Source organism: Strix uralensis, chromosome 6, assembly GCF_047716275.1.
Source record: "Strix uralensis isolate ZFMK-TIS-50842 chromosome 6, bStrUra1, whole genome shotgun sequence".
Lineage (NCBI taxonomy): Eukaryota > Metazoa > Chordata > Aves > Strigiformes > Strigidae > Strix > Strix uralensis.
In genome coordinates, this window is record NC_133977.1 from 43,706,655 (window position 1) to 43,725,624 (window position 18,970).

The window sequence follows — 18,970 nt, forward strand, 5'->3', positions numbered from 1 at the left end:
ACGTGACTAATGAGCAAAAGACTTTCAGTTTCCAAAGATGTCATCCCTTTGATACATTTCCCAGAGGTTCTGCCTCAGCACAGAGAAAGCTCCGCTCTGCTCAAGAGTCAGGCCCTCAGGCCCTCAAATAAGTCATTCTCCAAGTCAATCCCAATTTTTTAAAAATATCTCTCGCTTTCCTTAACATTTGTAAACAAGGAAAAATGTACAGAAGCAGACACCTGTGTGCTCTGTGAGACCACTCTGAGCACCAGCCACATTTCACGTGTTTACAGAGAAAATATTTGACAGTGGTGATTACAGGAACTACTCGTACTCAGCAGCAACCACAACTGCAGCCCTTGCCCTAATCACATTTAAAATGTTGCTTTGTGTCTGTAAATTCAGACTTTGTTACCCAGCAATCTGAGCAATCTCACAAACATATCACATGTCCTCTTACTCACAGAGCAATTACCAATAGGCAGCTTCAAGCTGTGGGAAGAAAGAAGTGCTCACAATAGGCTTTAAAATAACACTAGGGCAACATAACAGCACATCGCTTGTAGGTGAACTGAACTTCACTGGGTTCTGCTGAGCTGGACACAGGAAGAGACAGACACAGCAACCACACCACGAGCAGACTGTACCTCACTAGCAATGTCTCTGGAAGCCTTGGCCTGTTTGATGGGAATGGCATCAGCTCTCAGGTCATAACTTTTTGCCTTGGCCTCATCCCAGGCCTTCTGATAATGTTTCTGCAAAGAGAATTAATCACACACGTCACACGCAGTCAAGACCCTCTGATACCAACACCTCTTCCAGACACCTCCTCTGGAAGAGCAGTTGTCATGCTCTTGATTTAATCACACTTTACACACATAACGGATTTATTCTCTTACGTTGCTGATGTTGAGAGCATTGACTTTGGACTGCAGCATTACAGGAGTATCGGAAGGTATTGAAATCTGCGTCTTATCTCTGTCCCAGGCTTCACGATACAGGTGCTAAGGAGAAAAGAAGCGAAATGACATTTCACTATGGTCTGAACACTGAGAAAAAAATACCAACAGGAATTGTTTGGTAGTTTTGATTTGAATTAGCTTCCGATCAGTCATTCCCATGGTAGAAATTCTAGTCTCTACCACAAGAAAAGCGATGTCACCACATAAAGGAAAGGTAAGTGAAAGGGGAGCTCACGTCACTGATCTGCAGAGCGTTGATCTTAGCCTGGACCACGTCTGGTGAGTCAGTGATGCTCGTGAATTTCATCTCCTCCGGCCGCGTGCGGTACAACCTCTCGTTCAGGAGCTCCTGGGCCTTCTTTGCTTTGACCACATCCACAGAACCTTCTGTCACCCAGCCAATGCCTCGCAGCCACTCCAGGTCTGACTTGTACACATTCTACAAAGAAACCAAGAGTTTGTCCCCGAGACAACAAGACGTGCAGAGAGGTTTTTTAGAAGGCATTCCCCAAGCTCCTTCTCGTACAGTTACACAGCAAGCGGTCAATGAGACTGTGATGTAACAGGTCCTTCCTGCACATACCTAAACCTTCTTTTGCACAGCAAGGAAACTACTGGTCTTTAAAGACACTTGCCCCATGCAGAGCAGAGGTGTCATCTGTAAGCAAACATTCTGTGGCAGACCAAAAAACCATCAGAAACATACGTTTCCCTTCCATGTGAACTGTCCAGAATACTTCTGGCCCACAGGCTGAAAACACTACTGATTTGAAAAGGATCATCGAGAGGAATTAAAATAAGCATACCAGGACTGTTCAGAGGCTCGTGAACCTGCATTTGAAAGGGTATTTGCCCAGTCACCATCAAACAGAGCCTCACACACTCACCATAAAGGTTTTCTACATTTACTCTCACTCACATCACTCTGCAGGTCGTAGGCCTTCCTTGCGTGGATCACGTCGTTCTGGTCAGGCAGACAGGTCCACTGGTGCAGGTAGTGGCGGTAGTCAACGTCGCTGACCAGCGTCTGGCACTCCTTGGCCGCCTGCACTGACATGGCGTCGACCGGGATGTGGACCTGGGCCTTGGAGTCGTGGTACGCCTTCCTGTAGATGCGGTCGTTCTGCAGCAACATGGCACGCGCCGCCCACGACAGCTTGGGATCCTCCTGGGCCGTTCGGCACCCAATGTAGTGGCCTTTCTGTTTCTCGTGTGTTTCTTTGTACTTGTACTACAAAGGCAGAAATAACAGCAGACACACATCACTACCTGAACGTGACTAACAAGCAAAAGGCTTTCAGTTGCCCCAGCTGTCAGCCCTTTGAACTGAACTTCACTGGGTTCTGCTGAGCTGGACACAGGAAGAGACAGACACAGCAACCACACCACGAGCAGACTGTACCTCACTAGCAATGTCTCTGGAAGCCTTGGCCTGTTTGATGGGAATGGCATCAGCTCTCAGGTCATAACTTTTTGCCTTGGCCTCATCCCAGGCCTTCTGATAATGTTTCTGCAAAGAGAATTAATCACACACGTCACACACAGTCAAGACCCTCTGATACCAACACCTCTTCCAGACACCTCCTCTGGAAGAGCAGTTGTCACGCTCTTGATTTAATCACACTTTACACACATAACGGATTTATTCTCTTACGTTGCTGATGTTGAGAGCATTGACTTTGGACTGCAGCATTACAGGAGTATCGGAAGGTATCGAAATCTGTGTCTTGTCTTTGTCCCAGGCTTCACGATACAGGTGCTAAAGAGAAAAGAAGCGAAATGACATTTCACTATGGTCTGAACACTGAGAAAAAAATACCAACAGGAATTGTTTGGTAGTTTTGATTTGAATTAGCTTCCGATCAGTCATTCCCATGGTAGAAATTCTAGTCTCTACCACAAGAAAAGCGATGCCACCACATAAAGGAAAGGTAAGTGAAAGGGGAGCTCACGTCACTGATCTGCAGAGCGTTGATCTTAGCCTGGACCACGTCTGGTGAGTCAGTGATGCTCGTGAATTTCATCTCATCCGGCCGCGTGCGGTACAACCTCTCGTTCAGGAGCTCCTGGGCCTTCTTTGCTTTGACCACATCCACAGAACCTTCTGTCAACCAGCCAATGCCTCGCAGCCACTCCAGGTCTGACTTGTACACATTCTAAAAATAAACCAAGAATTTATTTGTCTATGACAGTGCACGTACAGCAACGTGCAGAGAGGTTTTTTAGAAGGCATTCCCCAAGCTCCTTCTCATAGAGTTACACCAGGTCCTTCCTGCACATAGCTAAACTCTGTTTTGCACAGCAAGGACATTACTGAACTTTTTAAAGACACTTGCCCCATGCAGACCAGAGCTGTCATCTGTAAGCAAACATTCTGTGGTAGACGAAAATACCATCAGAAACATATGTTTCCCTTCCATGAGAACTCTCCAGAATAATTCTGGCCCTGCAGGCTGAAAACACTACTGATTTGGAACGGATCATCAAGAGGAATTTAAAATGAACATAGCAGGACTGTTCAGAGGCTCGTGAACCTGAGTTTGAAAGGGTATTTGCCCAGTCACCATCAAACAGAGCCTCACACACTCACCATAATGGTTTTCTACATTTACTCTCACTCACATCACTCTGCAGGTCGTAGGCCTTCCTTGCGTGGATCACGTCGTTCTGGTCAGGCAGACAGGTCCACTGGTGCAGGTAGTGGCGGTAGTCAACGTCGCTGACCAGCGTCTGGCACTCCTTGGCCGCCTGCACTGACATGGCGTCGACCGGGATGTGGACCTGGGCCTTGGAGTCGTGGTACGCCTTCCTGTAGATGCGGTCGTTCTGCAGCAACATGGCACGTGCCGCCCACGACAGCTTGGGATCCTCCTGGGCCGTTCGGCATCCGATGTAGTGGCCTTTCTGCTTCTCATGTGTTTCTTTGTACTTGTACTACAAAGGCAGAAAGAATTATTAAAAGAAATACTGAATCTGAGATGAATTCCCCATAATTTCTTATTGCTACTGATCACAAATATATTTTTTTATGTTATCAAATATGCTCATTTAGAGTTTAGAAATTTCTAACGCTTTCTTGCAGCACAGGTTTTGTTTATTTTCATTGCACTTTATTGTTTTCTAATATCTGCTTAATGTCAGGATTTATAATTACATGTTCCTTTTGGTAATTGTTGCCCGTTGTCTTTCTGCAGTGAATTCTATGTTAGTGGGCTTTCAGGATGAATCTGATATCCCCTGCTCTTTTGTGTTGTATTTAGCTTATTACTTCATTCTTGTTTCTCAAGAGAACTGAAAATAAATGTAAAGGAGGAACATACGTCACTTGCAATATCTCTTGATGCCTTTGCACTTCTGATTGGAATTGCATCAGCTCTCATGTCATAGCCCTTCTTTTTGGCCTCCTCCCAGCCTTGTATATAAAGTTTCTACATGAAAGAAGACAGAAAATTACTTCTCAATATTCTGAAAGATGGAATTTCTACATTTCATAATTTTTTCTTGAAATTTTCATGAATGCATATTTTAGAAGATCTTTATGGTTAAAGAAATGCTTACTTAATTTCTGAATTTCCATTACTTTAGTATATGTTTAAATGTTCTTACATGGCTAACATTAGCTGCGTTGGCCTTTGCTAACAGAATTGTCGGTGTGTCAGGCATGATGTGAATTGATGTTTTGTCAGCATCCCAGGCTTCGGTGTATAAACGCTAGGAGAGAGGAGAACACATTCCTTTAAAAAGTGTCTTTATGTGTGTCATGATGAAAAGACTGCAGATTTGAAAGCAGTAGTTATCAAAAATATAACTATGATATAAAAGAAAAGTAATCTTGAAGCAGAACAAGATCTATATAACCAAACTTAATACATTTGTCCAAAGAAAGTATTTTACAATCTGCAAGGGGTAGCTCAAGCAAGCTTTAAATAACCTGACATAGCAAAGCTTCTCACTGAACAGCTCACGAAGGAAACTTTGTCCTTTCTCATTATTTCTCAGGCTAAGTTGGCACAGCAATTGATTGATTTGGGATTGCTGGGAAACTGCTGTGGGAGGAAAACTATATGCCTTATTCTGCTGTATCTGTACGTACGAGTTGTTTGATTGATGTTTCTTATTAAAGAGAAGGAGCAGGTACTTTGCAACTTTCATCCTCCAGGTCTGAGATAAATTGAAGAAGCTTCACTTCCAGAGAACATAAGCTATTTCCTCCCAACTTGTTCATCACACAGCATGACACTCAGTCAACAATACAGCATTACAGCGGCTGCAGTAAAAGCTTCAATATTCTGCTACATCCTATCGTATAGCACGGTCATGGCACCACCACCTCTGGACACACCCTACCACCTTGCTGGAACATTAGTTCTGCAGATTTCACACTATTGTCTAAGAACTGCAAAAAAATTTAGCCTGTTGTCTCAGAGATGAGCTTTGTATCGTAAAGTACCATTAATAAAATAGAAAAACGATACCGAACAAACATTTAAAAAGGTTCAGCTGAGATGGGAGAAAGAGGGAAATTCACCAAAATTTTTATTATTACTCTTGAAAAATATGTGATTTAGGTGAGTTTTTTCTGGACATTTTTACTAAGTGTTCAGTTCACACACAGCCCTGAGATAAGAGCTTTCCTGGGCAAAGGCTGCATTTGGACATTCATTTTCTCTAAGTCCACAAGGAAAGTATTTAGTCTTATCTTGTATTTTGTATTTTTCAACCCATGAGCAAGCTCTATTAGCTAGTAATACTAGTGATTTTGATAAAAAAAAAAATCCTCACCTTGTTCATTATCTCAGCATTTTGCTTGGCTAAGACCATAGCCAAAGAATCTGTCACACTAGTAAATTTAATTTGGTCTGCTGGTTGACGATACTTCCTTTCACTCAGGATTTCTCCAGCTTTCTTGGCTTTCTCAACTTCCATGGAACCAATAGGAACCCAGCCAATACCTCTTAGCCATTCCAGGTCTGATTTGTAAACAGCCTGAAAAAATGTGAAAGTTCATTACATAAGTGCAAGTGTGATCAAATATTAAAATAATTATAAATAAGTATATCCTAGTCTATATGAACAATTGTATATATTTCTGCATAGCAGCAGGATATGGTTTTGAAAACAATTGTTACTTCTGAAGATTTAGTAAAATAATTATTAAATAACAAAAAGAATAGAGATACTGAAGAATTCCACAAATACCAGAGTAACACACAAATTACACCTCAGTCTAAGGACTGAAAAAGTAGGATAAAACATAAATTTTATGACAGAATATTAAACATTTCACCTCTATCAACATGTCCAATGCAAGTGACTGAGGCATATTATATATCTTTTAAAAACTATATTGCACAAGACCCAGTATATTTAATTTTAATGAATTACATCGCTCTGTAGATCATAGGCTTTCTTAGCATGGATAACATCGTTCTGGTCTGGCAGGCAGATCCACTGATGCAGATAGTGGCGGTAATCAATGTCGCTGACCAGCTCCTGACATTTCTTGGCCAACACAATTCCCAGCATGTCCACTGGGCTACTGAAGTGTGTCTTTGTCTTCTCAAAGGCTTTCTTGTACTCCCTGTCACTCTGGATCTTGGCTACGTGCATTGACCACATCATCTTTGGATCATCCTCTATGTTCCGGGCCCCAATATGGTGGCCAAGCTGCTTGCGATAGCCTTCTTTGTATTTGTACTGAAATGCAATTCAAGATATTATATTTCTATATCACCTCTAAATATCAGTTACTCATACTAAATAGTTCTAGTAATAAACTCTCCAAACTTTTCTATAACTTATAGTCAAAAAACCCCCAAACTGTCAAAGCAATTCTGGGGCTCATAACATGGATTCTCACATTAAATTTTTGAGATTTGAGTTAGAACCCTAAACAGAGATTTTTAAGTAAGTTTTTTTGAAAAAAGACCTCTTCAGGAGTATTAGTGAGAAATGATCCTCTCCTTATTAAATATATTTAATCCTTATTAAAGATAATAATATACATACTTCAAAGATTTAATTAAAGATATGGGTTTATGAGCTATAAAATTAACATCATAGCAGCATTATATTGTCCTTATAACTTCTCAACATTTAATTTTTACAATTAAGTCTTTAAACACATATAATAATTTGCTTCCAAAAATCTATTCTTTGAGATCACAGTTTAATTGAAAGGCCTTTTACAGAATCCAGCTGATAACTTTCAGGTTGCAGAGATCAGATGTCAGCACATGAAGAAACAAAACAGCGGTTTCTTACATCACTGGCAATTTGCCTGGATGCCTTGGCAGCTTGAATGGGGATAGCATCACTCCTCAAATCATAGCCTTTCTTTTTTGCTTCTTCCATGGCCTGTTTGTAGAGTTTCTAAGTGAAGAATTAAACAATGGGAATCACGTAAGTAAGTTCCATATATTACATTCTATGCAAAATAAACTGCGTGTAAATGGAGTGGATTTAAAAAAAAGCTGTGTTAATGTTTATTCTAGCCCAGCTTTATGTAACTTTCTTAACTCAAGGCCTCAGATCAGTAGCTAATAAATTCATATAAAAGAAAGATCTTTGCTAAATACATTAGCTAGAAATTTTTTTCTTCCAAGACTTTAAATAACATAACATTGACTACAATTTTACAGACAAACTATTCTTCTATACAAGTGGAGTAAAAGTTGCTTTTTAAAGCCACCTCTAACTGATGTGAATTTATTTGCCTAAACTAACATTGAACACTGGGATCACTGCTCTTCAGAATTGAGCTGGAAATTACCTTTTTGGTATTTCCAATACTGGAATTAATTTTGTGCCTTCCCAACAGTATGCACACTGGCAGAAATGACTCCCAAAAATTCACTGGAGACACACAACTTCTCATGGAATTTATTCTCAGTAGTGCTCATTGTTGTATGTATGCACTAATGTACAAATATGCAAATGGTGTTTTTAAAGTCACAATTTTGAGGATAAATATTGGGGGTTACTTAAAGAAACTGATGGTATCATCTATATAAAGTTTATAGGAATACTGTTGAGCCAGCCCTGAAGCAGACCGGTTACGTTTGGAGAGCTAACACACTCACCACACTGTAGTTTTGCATGTTCTGCTTTGCCAGCGTGATTTCAGGTGTGTCAGGCATTATGTGGATTTGTGTCTTGTCTTTATCCCAGGCCTCAGTATATAAACGCTGCAGGAAAAATAATGCATGTTAAAGGGGGAAAAAAAATGGTGACTACTTGGAGATCTCCTAAAACATAAGAAGAATTACAGATCTGTACTCCAAGTCCAAAAAATCCTTACTTCTTATACAGCAATGAGACTTTATACTCACTCTTCTAGATATGTAATGTCCAGATTAAAAATTAGTAACATAGAAAAGAATTCTGTTAAACAAAATGTTTTGAAAGAAGGCATAGAATGCTAATCAGACCCACAGAGATCTAAGAACAAGACCTGTCTGAAAGAGGAAATGGTTTTATTGACATAAATAGGATTGAGATCAGGGCCACAGATTCAGAAAAACTTACATTTTAAGTACAACATTGAATTGTTTAAAATATGGATGTTTCAAAGACTGCGCTAAAAGACGTAGCTTATTAATTACTAGATAAACTTGATAAATTATTAGATTAGACAAATTGCTGTATTAAAAATTAAATGAAAGTTTAGTAACACATTACTAGATCACAGTAGAGGATGTGAAAAGCTTCACAATGATAATTCCAATTTAACTTGCTAACTTGGAAGGTATTATTAAATTAGCACTTGTTGAAGATAAGTTACCTATTGATTACCAAGAATGTAACTTACACTTTTAAAGCCTCGCTGTGCTGAAATCTCACACAGCAACCACATATCTGTATTTCTGGTCGTGTCTCCAGGGTTTAGGTGGAGACTGCTGACATGTTACTTAACCAAATCAAGACTCACCTTATTCATTGTCTCTGCATTCTGCTTGGCTAAGACCATCTGTAGAGAATCGGTGACGCTAGTAAACTTGATTGTGTCTGGAGGCTGACGGTACACTTTATCACTCAAGATCTCCCCTGCCTTCTTGGCCTTTTCAACGTCCAAGGAACCAATTGGGACCCAACCAATGCCCCGCAGCCATTCAAGGTCAGACTTGTAGCAGTTCTATTACAAAATACAAAAACAGCTGGCTCATTAATATTGCCAGTTAAACATTTCATATATACTGTGCAAATAATGTTTACTTTCTGTAAGCTGCCTTCCTCCTAGTTCAATCTGCAAAACAATCTCTGTTAGCAACTTACATTAGACCCCATAACTGTCTTCAAGAGGTATCACTCACCCAACAACATGTTGGGGAATGGTCAAAGAGTAATGGGATTAAAACAAAATCCTGAAAGTTGGTATAAACTTTTCCTGTAACAGTTGTTCACAACAAATAAAGGGTCACCCGTTAAGAACAGCTGGTCTTAATTTAAACCATTTTCTCCAAGATAGAGCAAAGGAATTCTCTCCACTAAAGTCGTCCAACTAAAGAAAAAAAGTCATACTAGGCAATTTCCTCTTTATATGCAGTTAATCTGCATATAAAGGTATCAAGACTGCTATTATGAAGGATTATATGCTGCTAATTCTACTGTTAAGCTAACTGATTAGCTGTATGTAAACATTCATAATACTCAACTTTCCTTAAACATGGATTCAATCACTTCTAAAAATCTTATGACCTTGCTCAGAACAGGTAAAGAATAACACAATGTCAAAAAACAATATATAAGAGAAAGTTCAAGCAGATTCTGTAGTTTATACTTCAAGGAAATTACATACACTTTAGAACTCCAACACTTATCAGCGAGTACTCACATCGCTCTGTAGATCATAGGCTTTCTTAGCATGGATGACATCATTCTGGTCTGGCAGGCAAGTCCATCCATGTAGATAGTGGCGGTAATCAATGTCGCTGACCAGCTCCTGACATTTCTTGGCCAACACGATTCCCAGCATGTCCACTGGGCTACTGAAGTGTGTCTTTGTCTTCTCAAAGGCTTTCTTGTACTCCCTGTCACTCTGGATCTTGGCTACGTGCATTGACCACATCATCTTCGGATCATCCTCTATGTTCCGGGCCCCAATATGGTGGCCAAGCTGCCTGCGATAGCCTTCTTTGTATTTGTACTACAGGCAAAAAAATGTTCAGTGAGTTTTAGTTTAGTTTTCTTTCTGTCCCTTGCAGCCTCTGTGGCACAACCTCCAGAAAAATTAGCATCTGAAACCACTGAGACTTTAGAGTGAGAAAGTATGCAGCTGATGAGCTGCAGTGTACAGCTACAAAAGGATTCATATAACATTATCTGCCTGATATGACTTTCACGTTTTCAAAGACATTCCCTTGCCTACATATTTAGAGCTACTACCCAGTAACTAAGAGCAAAAAAAGTCTCCAGATTATGGCAGTGATACGAAAGGTCTGAAGTTCAAGGAATATGCCCCACATTAAGAATCAATTATTGACCTTCAAGCATGATAGCCAAATAAACTTTTATTCAATCTATTCAGGACATAAAATCTGGAAGAACATAGAGACAGATGTGGAAGCTTCAGCAGAGATATCAAACACGTAAATAGAATACATTTTTAGATTAAGACCTAATAACGATAAAAATTATTTTATACTGCCTTTAAACAAAAACTTGGTTTGGGTTCTCTTGCCTATGCTCAGCTCAGCTGTATAGCTGCAACGTCAGGGGCAATGCTGAGGGCAGCACACCACCAAAATAATCCAGCCCAGCACCAGGACATGCTGCCACAAGCCCAGGAGGGACACTGCTCTGGATTATGGTCATCACCAAGCCCCCACTATTACCCCCTCCACACTCACTTGCACATTCCCTCACAGCCCTGCACACCCATAACGTACAGGGACAGCCACAGGCAGGCCCCAGATCCAACACAGTTACGGCCTAGCTGCATGGTTATGACGGGCAAGAGCTGCGTTGGCTCCATTCGGTGAAGGCTGCAAACCCTGGTCTCCAACTGCAAGCACCTGGAAACGGCCACAGGCCATGCCCCCAAGGGCTCCTGTCTACTTACATCACTTGCAATGTCTCTGGAAGCTTTAGCAGCCTTGATAGGAATGGCATCTGCCCGCATGTCGTAGCCCTTTTTCTTATCTTCCTCCATCGCAAGCTTGTACAGTTTCTGAAAGACACACAGGCATTGTCCTTGAGCAACACGCCTTCCCGCGGCAGTGCCCAGGGACAGACACTCAACACCAGCTCAAACACCCACCTCGCTGAAGTTCAACCTGTTCTGCTGGGCCAGCAAAATACCAGGTGTATCCGGCATGATGTGAACGCTAGTTTTATCCTTCTCCCAGGCTGATATGTACGAGCGCTGAAAAAATTAGTACAACGTGCAGTTAGACCACGCAAGCACAGGGCAACAAACCCAAAGAGAAAATCAGCTCGAGGAACTGAAGCAAGGGGACTCAACCTTCCACTGACTCAGGGACGCCTTTTCCCATCCCAAAACTTTCCCACACTTCACCCCTTTTTTTTTTTTTTCCACGTTGCACCCAATCACTGAACTTCATCAAAATCAAGGAACACAAGTCCCTGATGAAGAAGATCCAATATCCCCCTTGTAAAACCCAGGCCCCAGAAGGAGACAGCCCAACGTCCTGGGAAATGCACTCCTTTCCTTCCAGCTGCAAACACAAGGAAATCTCACTTGGTTCATAATTTCAGAGTTGTGTTTTGCCAGAACCATCGGCATCGAGTCGGGAAGGCTCGTGAATTTGATGGTGTCCGGGTGCTGCCGATACTTCTTGTCACTCAGGATGAGGCTCGCCCTCTTATTCTTCTCATCATCCAGCGAACCACTTGGGGACCAGCCAATGCCCCTCAGCCACAGGAGGTCGGACTTGTACACGTTCTGAAAGGACAGCAAGGACACAGAGCAGATCAGCAACCTCCTTGCTCCCCACAACCGCTCCTCCCACCAAGGGAACCTTGGCCTACCAAGACACACTCCCCTGGGTCAACCCACCAGTCACCACACAACAGGCTCCCACTGACCTCAGCTCCCCACAACCCAGCTTCCCACCACTACACCAGCACAACCAGGTGCCAAGCGATCCACAGATCCTCCCCCTCCATCTTCTGACTCCCCCCAGGAAAATCCTGACCCATTTGGCAACCTCCAGCTGGCAGAGACACAGCAGGTGTCTTAAACCTGATCACCTAACGCTCTTCATGCCATTCGCCACTGCACCCATGGCTTGTCTCTGCCCACTCTTGCTCCTCCAAGAGAAAATATTTGACTCCGTTGCCCTTCCCCTGCCATGCAGAACTGCAGCCACCTGCAGCAACCCTCCCCACAAAATGCTCAAGGCAAGACAGAGCTCTTCTGTGACCATAAATTGAGACCCCACTCAAACTTCACTCCTGACCTTTCACAACACCAACTCTCAGCAAGACACTACGGCCACAACACAGTCTCGGTCTCACAGAATCAGCCCGGACTTACGCTCCCCACCCAGACCTTCTCCAGCAAAGGAACACAACACAAGAGAGATGTCTGGGATTCACACAGCCAGTAGAGAACAACTTACATCACTCTGAAGGTCGTACACTTTCCTGGCTTGTACAACATCGTTCTGGTCCGGCAGACAGGTCCACCGATGCAGAGGGTGCTTGTAATCGATGTCACTCACCAGCTCCTGACATTTCTTGGCCAACACGATTCCCAGCATGTCCACTGGGCTACTGAAGTGTGTCTTTGTCTTCTCAAAGGCTTTCTTGTACTCCCTGTCACTCTGGATCTTGGCTACATGCATTGACCACATCATCTTCGGATCATCCTCTATGTTCCGGGCCCCGATGTGGTGGCCAAGCTGCTTGCGATAGCCTTCTTTGTATTTGTACTGCAGGGTGAAAGAAGCTCAGTCAGCTTCAGGCCAGCTCTTCTGCCTTCTGACACGATTCTGTGGCAGCGCCTGTGAGCAAGCGCTTTGCTAATGGAGCCTGGCAAGATCACCACGTGAAGAGGGGTCTATGTGCAGCGTAACGCTACTGTGTCCTACTCTTCCACCCCACACCTACGCTGGGGCACAGGAGGCTCACAGAGGCCCAGTCAGCAACTCCAAGCCAGCTCAGGAAGCAGGAGCGATGCACGCCAGCGGACAGGGTCTCCACGCAACCTAAGCATCCCCCTGAGAGGCCAGCTCAGCAGCGGGGTGCAAAAGTCGGGGAAACCCACCGAACTGCTCCAGCTGGCAACCCGGGCCTCATCCTGCCAGCCCTGAGTGCAGTCACCCCCACAGCCCCACAACCCACAGCAGCTGACATGCGCCACTGCACCAGGTTCGCCCGCCCAGTGCTCAGGAGTTTTGTTCTCACAGCCCGGCATGTGGCCTCAGCTGCAGGCCTAAAGCCACTAACTAAGAGTGACAAGGAGCCACTCGACACTATCACAATGCTCATGTCGAAAATTTACAGGTGAAAATCCGAGACCGAGCAAACAAAGTAAACTTTTCGTTTGCTCCCTACTACAGGCCTCCTGATCAAGGAGAGGAAGTTGAGGAAGAATTCTGTTTTGAACTGCAGAAAGCATCACACTTGTAGGCCCTGATCCTGATAGGGTACTTCAGCCACCCAGACATCTGCTGGAAATGCAGCACAGCAAATTGCAAGCAGTCCAGGACAACTTCCTAGTACAGGTGATGGAGTCCTGACTAGAGGAGAGGCATTGCTGGACCTGTTGCTCACTAATGAGGAAGAACTTATCGAAGAGGTCAAGACTGGAGGTAGCCTGGGCTGTAGCAATCATGCCCTGGTAGACTTCTCAATCTTGAGGAGTACAGGAGAGGTAAAAAGTAGAGTCAATACCCTAAAAGCTCAGAAAGACAACCTTTCAGCTGGTTAGGGCGCTAGTGAATGGGATCCCTTGGGAAACTGCTCTCAGAGATAAAGGAGTAAACGAGAGCTGGGAGGTATTGAAAGACATTTTTCTTCAGGCGCAAGAGTTCTCAATCACAACATGCAGGAAGTCAGGCAGGAGAGGCAGGAGGCCAGCTTGGCTAAGTCAAGACCTCTTAGCCAAACTAAAACACAAAATCAAAATGCACAGGCAATGGAGACAGGGATACACACCCTGGGGTGATTGTAGGGATATGGCCTGGGAGGGCAGGGAGGGAATCAGGAAAGCCAAGGCACAGTTGGAATCAAACTTGGCTAGGGACATAAAAAATAACAAGAAAGGTTTCTTCAGGTACACAGGACAACGAAGGAAGATGAAAGAAGCTGTACCCCCAGATGAACAAAATGGGAGACCTGGCTACAACCAACATGGAGAAGGCTGAGGTACTCAACAATGGTTTTGCCTCTGTCTTCACTGGCAAGTGCTCCAGCCACACTGTCCAATTCACTGAATCAAAGGCAGGGACTGGGAGAATGAAGAACCACCCACTGTAGGAGAAGATCATGTTCGAGACCATCTAAGGAACCTGTAGGTGCACAAGTCCGTGGGACCTGATGAGATGCATCCTCGGGTCCTAAGGGAACTGGTGGATGAAGTGGCTCAGCCACTATCCATCATATTCAAGAAGTTGCAGCAGTCAAGTGAAGTTCCCACTGACTGGAAAAGGCGAAACATAACCCCCATTTTTAAAAAGGGAATAAAGGAAGACTCAGGGAACTATACGCCAGTCAGTCTCACCTCTGTGCCCAGCAAGATCATGGAGCAGATCCTCCTGGAAACTATGGGAGGGCACATGGAAAATAAGGTGATTTGTGACAGCCAGCAGGGCTTCACTAAGGGCAAATCGTGCCTGACAAATTTGGTTTTCTTTCTACGACAGTGTTACAGCACTGGTGGATAAGGGAAGAGTGACCAAAATCATCTACCTGGACTTGTGCAAAGCTTTTAACACTGTCCCACATGACATCCTTGTCTCTAAATTGGAGAGACATGGATTTGATGGATGGACCACTCAGTGGATAAGGAATTGGCTGGGTGGTCGCACTCAAAGAGTTGTGGTCAACTGCTCGATGTCCCAGTGGAGAGCAGTGATGAGTGCTGTTCCTCAGGGGTCTGTACTGGGACCAGTATTATTTAACATCTTTGTTGGGGACATGGACAGTGGGATCGAGGCACCTTCAGCAAGTTTCTGGATGACACTGAGATGGGTGGTGTGGTTGATACTCTAAAGGGAAGGGATGTGCCATCCAGAGGGACCTGGACAGGCTGGAGAGGGGGGACGTGCAAACCTCATGGAGTTCAACAAGGCCAAGGGCAAGGTCCTGCCCATGGGTCGGGGCAATCCCCAGCACAAATCCAGGCTGGGCGAGGAGGGGATTGAGAGCAGCCCCAAGGAGAAGGACTTGGGGATGTTGGTGGGTGGAAAACTGACTGTGAGACAGCAACGTGCACTGGCAGCCCAGAAAGCCACTCGTGTGCTGGGCTGCACCCAGAGCAGCGTGGGCAGCAGGGCGAGGGGGGGATTCTCCCTTTCTGCTCCGCTCTCATCAGACCCCCCTGCAGTGCTTGGGTCCAGCTCTGGGGGCACCAACAGCAGAAGGACACGGACCTGCTCAAGCGGGCCAGAGGAGGCCATGAAGATGCTCGGGGGGCTGGAGCACCTCCCCTGTGAGGACAGGCTGAGAGAGTTGGGGGGTTCAGCTGAAGAGGGCTACAGGGAGACCTTAGAGCGGCCTCCCAGGACTTAAAAGGGGCTACAGGAAAGGGGGGAGGGACTCTTGATCAGGGGTGTGGAGATAGGAAAGGGGTAACAGTTTTAAACTGAAAGAGGGCAGATTTAGACTAGATATTAGGAAGAAATTGTTCCCGGTAAGGGTGGTGATGCACTGGCACAGGTTCCCAGGGTAGTGTTCAACGCCAGGTAGGACGGGAATTGGAGCAACCTGATCTATTGAAAGGTGTCCCGGTCCAGGGCAGCGGGGTTGCAACAACATATATAAGGTCCCCTTCAACACAAACCATTCTATAGTTCTATGATACTGTAACTTTTTGACCTGCCTCTTTCTGAAATGTCAAGAAAGACTGAAGACAGTATGCCCCCAAGGGCTCCTGTCTACTTACATCACTTGCAATGTCTCTGGAAGCTTTAGCAGCCTTGATAGGAATGGCATCTGCCCGCATGTCGTAGCCCTTTTTCTTATCTTCCTCCATCGCAAGCTTGTACAGTTTCTGAAAGACACACAGGCATTGTCCTTGAGCAACACGCCTTCCCGGGCCGCGGCAGTGCCCAGGGACAGACACTCAACGCCAGCTCAAACACCCACCTCGCTGAAGTTCAACCTGTTCTGCTGGGCCAGCAAAATACCAGGTGTATCCGGCATGATGTGAACGCTGGTTTTATCCTTCTCCCAGGCTGATATGTACGAGCGCTGAAAAAATTAGTACAACGTGCAGTTAGACCACGCAAGCACAGGGCAACAAACCCAAAGAGCAAACCAGCTCGAGGAACTGAAGCAAGGGGACTCAATCTTCCACTGACTCGGGGACGCCTTTTCCCATCCCAAAACTTTCCCACACTTCACCCCTTTTTTTTTTTTTTTCCACGTTGAACCCACTCACTGCTCCAATCACACAAAATAGAATTTCATCAAAATCAAGGAACACAAGTCCCTGATGAAGAAGATCCAATATCCCCCCTGTAAAACCCAGGCCCCAGAAGGAGACAGCCCAACATCCTGGGAAATGCACTCCTTTCCTTCCAGCTGCAAACACAAGGAAATCTCACTTGGTTCATAATTTCAGAGTTGTGTTTTGCCAGAACCATTGGCATCGAGTCAGGAAGGCTCGTGAATTTGATGGTGTCCGGGTGCTGCCGATACTTCTTGTCACTCAGGATGAGGCTCGCCCTCTTATTCTTCTCATCATCCAGCGAACCACTTGGGGACCAGCCAATGCCCCTCAGCCACAGGAGGTCGGACTTGTACACGTTCTGAAAGGACAGCAAGGACACAGAGCAGATCAGCAACCTCCTTGCTCCCCACAACCGCTCCTCCCACCAAGGGAACCTTAGCCTACAAAGACACACTCCCCTGGGTCAACCCACCAGCCACCACACAACAGGCTCCCACTGACCTCAGCTCCCCACAACCCAGCTTCCCACCACTACACCAGCACAACCAGGTGCCAAGCGATCCACAGATCCTCCCCCTCCATCTTCTGACTCCCCCCAGGAAAATCCATTTGGCAACCTCCAGCTGGCAGAGACACAGCAGGCGTCTTAGACCTGATCACCTAACGCTCTTCATGCCGTTCGCCACTGCACCCATGGCTTCTCTCTGCCCACTCTTGCTCCTCCAAGAGAAAATATTTGACTCCGTTGCCCTTCCCCTGCCATGCAGAACTGCAGCCACCTGCAGCAACCCTCCCCACAAAATGCTCAAGGCAAGACAAGGCTCTTCTGTGACCATAAATTGAGACCCCACTCAAACTTCACCCCTGACCTTTCACAACACCAACTCTCAGCAAGACACTACGGCCACAACACAGTCTCGGTCTCACAGAATCAGCCCGGACTTACGCTCCCCACCCAGACCTTCTCCAGCAAAGGAACACAACACAAGAGAGATGTCTGGGATTCACACAGCCAGTAGAGAATAACTTACATCACTCTGAAGGTCGTACACTTTCTTGGCTTGTACAACATCGTTCTGGTCCGGCAGACAGGTCCACCGATGCAGAGGGTGCTTGTAATCGATGTCACTCACCAGCTCCTGACATTTCTTGGCCAACACGATTCCCAGCATGTCCACTGGGCTACTGAAGTGTGTCTTTGTCTTCTCAAAGGCTTTCTTGTACTCCCTGTCACTCTGGATCTTGGCTACGTGCATTGACCACATCATCTTCGGATCATCCTCTATGTTCCGGGCCCCGATGTGGTGGCCAAGCTGCTTGCGATAGCCTTCTTTGTATTTGTACTGCAGGGTGAAAGAAGCTCAGTCAGCTTCAGGCCAGCTCTTCTGCCTTCTGACACAATTCTGTGGCAGCGCCTGTGAGCAAGCGCTTTGCTAATGGAGCCTGGCAAGATCAGCATGTGAAGAGGGGTCTATGCACAGCGTAACCCTACTGTGTCCTACTCTTCCACCCCACACCTACGCTGGGGCACAGGAGGCACATGGAGGCCCATACGGTAGCTCCAACCAAACTATCTCAGGAGTGTTGCTCTACCAGCCCAGCATGTGGCCTCAGCTGCAGGCCTTCAGCCACTAACCTTCACAAGGGGCAACACGACACCTTTTCTCCTTCCTCTTACTGAAACCTCAAGACTGAGAAGAGATTGAATTCATCCCCTTACACTAACGGAACAAATCTGAACTACAGATCCTCCAATGGGAGAGTAAATTCAACTCCTGCAGAGCTGAGCCCTGAAAAGATACTCTGGGGTGCAGTAATGACTGGCCTCCAGTGACTGGATCTGCCCCCAGGTTAGACAGAAAGAATAAACGCCCCAGTCATAACAGAAAACTTGGTTTGGGTTTTCTTCCCTAATGCTCAGCTCAGCTGTGTAGCTGCAACGTCACGGGTGTGCAGACTGGCAGTGCTGAGGGCAGCACACCACCAAAAAAAATCCAGCCCAGCACCAGGACATGCTGCCACAAGCCCAGGAGGGACACTGCTCTGGATTATGGTCATCACCAAGCCCCCACTATTACCCCCTCCACACTCACTTGCACATTCCCTCACAGCCCTGCACACCCATAACGTACAGGGACAGCCACAGGCAGGCCCCAGATCCAACACAGTTACAGCCTAGCTGCATGGTTATGACGGGCAAGAGCTGCGTTGGCTCCATTCGGTGAAGGCTGCAAACCCTGGTCTCCAACTGCAAGCACCTGGAAACGGCCACAGGCCATGCCCCCAAGGGCTCCTGTCTACTTACATCACTTGCAATGTCTCTGGAAGCTTTAGCAGCCTTGATAGGAATGGCATCTGCTCGCATGTCGTAGCCCTTTTTCTTTTCTTCCTCCATCGCAAGCTTGTACAGTTTCTGAAAGACACACAGGCATTGTCCTTGAGCAAC

General features: G+C 45.4%; 1 protein-coding gene across 1 annotated transcript in view; it reads right to left on the reverse strand.

The window, feature by feature from the left end:
• NEB (nebulin) overlaps positions 1-18,970 on the reverse strand; it is a 156,091-nt gene that overhangs the window by 66,354 nt on the left and 70,767 nt on the right. Inside the window, exons 55-79 of the mRNA XM_074873845.1 lie at positions 18,830-18,937; positions 17,556-17,867; positions 16,679-16,882; positions 16,218-16,322; positions 16,015-16,122; positions 12,527-12,838; positions 11,644-11,847; positions 11,203-11,307; positions 11,005-11,112; positions 9,778-10,089; positions 8,875-9,078; positions 8,027-8,131; positions 7,209-7,316; positions 6,330-6,641; positions 5,727-5,930; positions 4,551-4,655; positions 4,265-4,372; positions 3,567-3,878; positions 2,897-3,100; positions 2,599-2,703; positions 2,347-2,454; positions 1,864-2,175; positions 1,180-1,383; positions 882-986; positions 630-737 (exon numbers count right to left, since the gene is read on the reverse strand). Of these exons, the coding sequence (XP_074729946.1) occupies positions 630-737; positions 882-986; positions 1,180-1,383; positions 1,864-2,175; positions 2,347-2,454; positions 2,599-2,703; positions 2,897-3,100; positions 3,567-3,878; positions 4,265-4,372; positions 4,551-4,655; positions 5,727-5,930; positions 6,330-6,641; positions 7,209-7,316; positions 8,027-8,131; positions 8,875-9,078; positions 9,778-10,089; positions 11,005-11,112; positions 11,203-11,307; positions 11,644-11,847; positions 12,527-12,838; positions 16,015-16,122; positions 16,218-16,322; positions 16,679-16,882; positions 17,556-17,867; positions 18,830-18,937 (4,482 nt within the window). The remainder of the gene's footprint in view (positions 1-629; positions 738-881; positions 987-1,179; positions 1,384-1,863; positions 2,176-2,346; positions 2,455-2,598; positions 2,704-2,896; positions 3,101-3,566; positions 3,879-4,264; positions 4,373-4,550; positions 4,656-5,726; positions 5,931-6,329; positions 6,642-7,208; positions 7,317-8,026; positions 8,132-8,874; positions 9,079-9,777; positions 10,090-11,004; positions 11,113-11,202; positions 11,308-11,643; positions 11,848-12,526; positions 12,839-16,014; positions 16,123-16,217; positions 16,323-16,678; positions 16,883-17,555; positions 17,868-18,829; positions 18,938-18,970) is intronic.